This window comes from Amblyraja radiata, chromosome 3 (assembly GCF_010909765.2).
Source record: "Amblyraja radiata isolate CabotCenter1 chromosome 3, sAmbRad1.1.pri, whole genome shotgun sequence".
Classification (NCBI taxonomy): domain Eukaryota; kingdom Metazoa; phylum Chordata; class Chondrichthyes; order Rajiformes; family Rajidae; genus Amblyraja; species Amblyraja radiata.
Genome location: NC_045958.1, coordinates 56976358 through 56982091, shown reverse-complemented (window position 1 = coordinate 56982091; position 5734 = coordinate 56976358). Strand labels below are relative to the sequence as shown.

The 5734-nt window shown below is 43.6% G+C and overlaps 1 protein-coding gene across 1 annotated transcript; it reads left to right on the top strand.

The window, feature by feature from the left end:
- Positions 1-676: 676 nt before the first annotated feature.
- On the top strand, positions 677-5448 carry dmrta1 (DMRT like family A1). Its single transcript, XM_033017828.1, has 2 exons — positions 677-1664; positions 4589-5448. The coding sequence occupies exons 1-2, from the start codon at positions 1157-1159 to the stop codon at positions 5425-5427; spliced, it is 1347 nt and encodes a 448-aa protein (XP_032873719.1). The 5' UTR covers positions 677-1156; the 3' UTR covers positions 5428-5448.
- The last annotated feature ends 286 nt before the right edge of the window (positions 5449-5734 follow it).

Here is a 5734-nt window from a genome sequence, read left to right as displayed (position 1 = left end):
TTTCGTCCAGAATAAATATATCTGGTTCTGCGTCGGAAACAAATGAGATTAAAAATAGAACCCACGTCCTACTGCACTTGGCAGTCTTTTATACAAAGTCGTGCACCTGAAAGTCTAACTTTGTGTTTGGTTTTCCGTGGGTTACCAGCATTTACTGAATTTCAGACAAACCAATTCATTACCGTTACGTGTAGGAAGGAACTGCAGAAGCTGGTTGACACCGAAGATAGACACCAAAATGCTGGAGTAACTCAGCGGTACAGGCAGCATCTCTGGATAGAAGGAATAGGTGACGTTTCGTGTCGAGCCCCTTCTTCAGACTCTTCGGGTCTGGACCCAAAATGCCACCCATTCCTTCTATCCAGAGATGCTGCCTGTCCCGCTGAGTTACTCCAGCATTTTGTGTCTACCTTCACTACCGTTCGGAATATTTTACATGGTTCTTGCTACTAAAGTCCGGCCACCACCAATTTAGCGTGATGCAGCTGGGAGGAGGGAGATCTCCGGCCAATAGGTGAAAGCAGACAGCGGGCTCTGCAATTGGTGACGAATCCAAGCCAATAGGTGAAGGCGTGCGCCGACGTGATCCTGCCCATACACTGGGTGAGTGACAGGCACCTTGAAGTATGCGGGCGGAATCCGGGCTCGTCCGGTGTCAACTATTTATCGATTAGCATGTGCCTCATCAACATTGCACTTGAAGCAGAGAGTGGAAGAGTTCAAGAGCAGCCGCGATTCGCATTCACATCCCAATGAATTGCAGATAACCAGGCGCAGAGCAGCGCTGGTTTGTTTCCCTCTCGTTTGCAATAGTTTTGTTTTGTTTGTAGTTTGGCAAAACTGGGGCTGATTGTTCTTACAGTGAAGTTTGCATTATCCCAAGATACAATTTTTACTTCGTTTTATGAAAGTTTATGGTTAGATTTAGGACAACAATTCCAGACTGTTGGTTAACATTTTAGTCGGGTGCAGTATATAGTTTGCAAAAAACTTGGTGCGGCGATTTCAGTTCATCTTTTGGTTTTGAATCATGTTTGTTTTTGCGTTGGCAGAGTCACCTGCAAAAGCAAGTCTTTGTTAATACAAACGAGTCTTTAGTAACGTGGCCGATGTTCTAAGCGTGAGGGGGCTTTGGTTTGCACAGACCAGACTGACAATGGATGGTCGATCGGCGCTGCCTCCCGCCCCGCTAGTGGAATCCTGCCTTACGCCTAATCCTGCCACCTTGCCCATTTCAATGGGCGGTGGCTCCCTGCTGCGACCGCCGGCGTTGCTCCTTCGAGCCGCCGCCGCTGCAGCTGCCGCCGCGGCCGAGCGTTACCCCCGGACCCCGAAGTGCGCCCGCTGTCGCAACCACGGCGTGGTGTCGGCGCTGAAAGGCCACAAGCGCTTCTGCCGCTGGAGGGACTGCATGTGTGCCAAGTGCATGCTGATCGCCGAGAGGCAGCGGGTCATGGCCGCGCAGGTGGCGCTTCGGCGGCAGCAGGCGCAAGAAGAGAACGAGGCCAGGGAGCTGCAGTACATGTACGCCAGCGGAGGGGCTGCCGAAGCCGGGCTGGCCATGGCAGCGGCTGCAGCAGTCGCCAACGGCATCATCCCCGTATCCAGAGCCGGCTCGACGCCTTACGAGATCTTTGGAGCTGACTACCATAAGCAGAAAGAAGGTAGGTCAGCATGGTTATCCGCAATATTGACACCGGTCAACGCAGGCTGTGGGAAAGCTGCTATTTAATTGCTCAAGTTGTCAGCCATAGTTCATTGATTTGAACTCATTTATCAGATAGTTATCAGAGAGCATGGCATAGAGACTCAGCCGGAGTTTGCGTGTTCTCCCCGTGACCGCGCGAGTTTCCTCTGGCTGCTCCAGGTTTGTCGGCCTGAACGAGTGATCGATGGACGGTGTGGACACAGAGGGCCGAAAGCCTGTTTCTCTAATATAAACTAAATCTCTAATATAAACTAAAATGTTCTTTGCAACAGGTAATTATTATCCAGAGAACGCACATCCATTTAGATTGTGCGCTAATACAGTCCTGGGATGAAAGGGCACAGCGAGGCGAGGAATTCACATGTAAATCAAATGGTCAGCTGCAAAGCAGCATTGTCTAACCTGAATATTTTTCATGCAAGCGTTCTATTCGTAATCTGAATGTTCGAGTCACAGCTATAATCTATCACAGATTTAAATTCGTCCCAACCGTTATACAGGCATTATCTGAACATCCCAATCAGTGTGATAATGAATTTGTGAATTTCTTACAGAAACGTTATAAATGCGCAATTATTTTTCTAATCTCCCAGCCAAGGAATATGGTATAAGAGGCGGGGTGGAATGTATCGGTTAAAATGGCTCGGATTTGACTTTAATTTACAGTGGATTTTGCTAGGCCATTTTTCAACGAGAGGCAGTTCAGTAAAGCTAATTCGTCTGAGCAGAGATGGTCCACATTTTTACATAACTATAATGAAGGTTAAGTCGATGTAGATATCGGAAAGCTTCAAACTTTGTGCTATTCATGATCCAACATTCAAACAGAGAAACGAATAAAATACAGGGAAATGTATTTTTTGCAGCCCGGAGCAGTTACTTTGACTCTGGTTCTATTTATGCCATCTGGTAATAACAAAAAGCCTGGCATTGGTTTAATTTACACTGAGTCGCAACTTCTGCCAGGGTGGGAAGATGGTTGGCAAAAAAAAGTGAATTTAAATAATTGTCCGTATTCAGTAAATGCATAAACTTGTTAATACAACGTCAAACTAACATCATAACTGGTGAATTTAGATTAAATGTAGATACGATCGTCATAAATTGATATATAACCCGTTATAATTTTGGTTAATGTTTTTATTGAAACGTTTGTGTTCGGCAAAGTCCCCTTTATATCAAATTGATTCACTGGTATGTGGTTCTTTAAAAAAAAATTATAATCAGAGGCTTGCTGCCCCAAACTGATGGTAAACGGATACTACTTTAATTGGTACGATTTCCTGACATTGGATCCGTCCAGATTTGAAGAACAGTTAAAAATATAACACAAAATGTTTTAATACATGGATAATGCACAATAGACTAGAATAATAAACATAATAACCCCAATTAAGGTATAAAATCGAGCATTTAAAAAAATAGATTTTGTTAGGAGCAGTGTGAAACTAGTTTGAATATATATGCATGAAAATAAAAATATATTCGATGTATTTGTGCTCACACGTGAGTGGTGAGCCAAGACGTACTTTGCACAATCGCCACCTCGTGTATGAAGTAAGGAGGCGAAAATGACAGTAGACAAAAAACAGTAGGCGGTAGACAAAATGTTTAAGAATGAACTGCAGATGTTGGAAAATCGGTAGACGAAAATGCTGGAGAAATTCAGGGGGTGAGGCAGCATCTATGGAGCGAAGGAAATAGGCGAAGATAATAACATTTCATCTTAAAATCATTATTAACCATTAATAGCCTCTATATTTTCATATAAACAAACACGAAAGTCTACATTTGAAGTTCTTCAAATACCATTAGAAGCTAAAACTGTGAAGAAGCCATGGGGTAAACGAACATATAGTTCACCAGCGGTATTGTCAACAGGTATTGTTGAATTAAAATGACAGCCGTGTTGTGCATTCAGTTACTCTGAAGAGATTCCAAACCGGAAATATGTTTTCCATTAAACAGTGCAACCATAGCCAGTTCCCTTTATTCTGCCAGTTGAAGAGACAGGCTATTGTTTAAAAAAATGACAGCCCATTAGATCATATTTCGTGCATGCTATCCACGAGGTTAATGCACATGTATATCAAAGTAAACCGAATGCATTTTGCAAACACACACTAGTGGTTTAAGAAAATGAATCAGTAATCGTTTGCTCAATCCCTCTAATACTTTTTGGCTCACCAGCAGCGTTAAAATAGCATTGGGAGAACACGTAATCCCGTTTTATAGGGCACCCCAAACGATTTAAGAATGCGAAATTAAGTTTGTTTACTTTTTAATGGTGAAATACTGTGTTTTTTTAACTGTTTTTCTGGAGTAGGCGCAGGAGGGAGAAATCGCAGACGGAATGGCATTTAATGTTGATCGCAAATATTTGTTAAGCAAAATTAATTCAAAGCATTCATTCACGTAAATTTAAATCGAATATATGATCGAATATGGAGGTTTGAAAATGTGTTTGCCAATCGCCGTTAAAATTGATGCCATTTGGAGCTGAAACCAAGCCGTCTTCAAGGGAACTTTTAATTCATGCAAATCCATTGACCAGAATATCTGATCTCTGGCATTCCCGAACAGTAAAATTGTGCAACATACATGTATTGTAAAATAAAGGGCACCACCTCCTTAAAAAAAAACACATTTCTCATAATAGCTTTCCGTTTGTTAACGTGTCCGATAGATACGAGCCATTATTTCATTCGCCGTTAACGATTACTATATTTAAAATCAAATTTGCAATTCTTTATTAAAAGTAAAATGATATGCCTAGTCATTAAACTGTTTTATGCACTCATGCTTTTAGTTTCCAATTAACATGGGCATAATTCTGCCTCCGTTGGTTCCTGTGCTTCATTTCAATGTGTTTCCTTGCAGGAGAAAAGCTGTCCAGATATGAGCTGTTCTACAACAGTCTGGTGAGCCGCTCGGTTCTCCAACCTTCACACTCTAACACCTCCGAAACTGATGGGTTGGACACCAATCTGAAGGTTAAAGCAGGAAAACCCGAAACCTTGGACAACGATTCGGGCCAACTTTCCTCTTCCCCAGATCCGCCGTCGGAAAGTGCGGACAGCCCTCGCTCGGCGACTCCCTCGGATGCCGAGTCCGGGAACGAATGCGACAAACCCCCCAAAGGGTTGGCCAAGGTTATGGTCAACCTACCCGGCTCTTCCTCCAAGCACAGGGCGCCCATTGACATCCTCACAAAAGTTTTCCCCAACTACAAGCACGATAAATTAGAGTGCATTCTGGCAAACTGCAAGGGAGACGTTGTCCAAGCCATTGAACAGGTATTGAACGGGAAGGAACCTGGTGGCCAGATCAAAGATGTGGACTGCACCATATCCGATTCCGAGGAGATTCCGCGATCCTCCCACATTACCTTAGCCGGACTCTCTGGCGGCTCCATTGGCACCAAGTCTGCTTTCTCTCCGCTACAATCCGGCGCCGTTTTCGGAGGGCCCGCTAATCTGTACGGGTTGAATCCTAGACTTGGCATCAACCCACTGCGCTTGGCATACTCGAGCCCTAGCCGAGGGCTGCCAACGTTCATGTCACCTTATGTCACTTCTGCTCTGATGCCAACGTTACCATTCCGTCCACCGATGGACTATTCCTTCCCGGGCATCGTGAGGGATATTCCCTATTTTCAAAACAAAGACTCGCTTTGCTCGAGTGGATTGTACTCCAGAATTAATCCCGAAAAGCAGTGACTCCGATGCTCGTGAGATAAACTGATGCCGAGGCAATTGAGCAATAAACATTGAGTATACAGAACGCTTGAATGAAATAAAACCCAATGGTAAAGCCGATTCGATCTAATCTGTCTTGCTCCAAATTGCACAAAGGCTTCACTAGATATTAACATTATTATTTTTATACTTTTAATTACTGTGCTGAATAGAATGGAAAAATAAATCGTGCATTAGATTACAGAAATGTTGTTGAGGATAATAAATGCACGGAATCGATGTTTCTTCTCGTCGATTGACCTCAACGCAACGTGAGACGAGTTAGATT

Coding starts and splice junctions, on each gene's coding strand:
- dmrta1 (XM_033017828.1), top strand. CDS start 1,157: ATGGATGGTCGATCGGCGCTGCCTCCCGCCCCGCTAGTGGAATCCTGC. Junction 1,665..4,588: donor CTACCATAAGCAGAAAGAAG/GTAGGTCAGCAT, acceptor GTTTCCTTGCAG/GAGAAAAGCTGTCCAGATAT.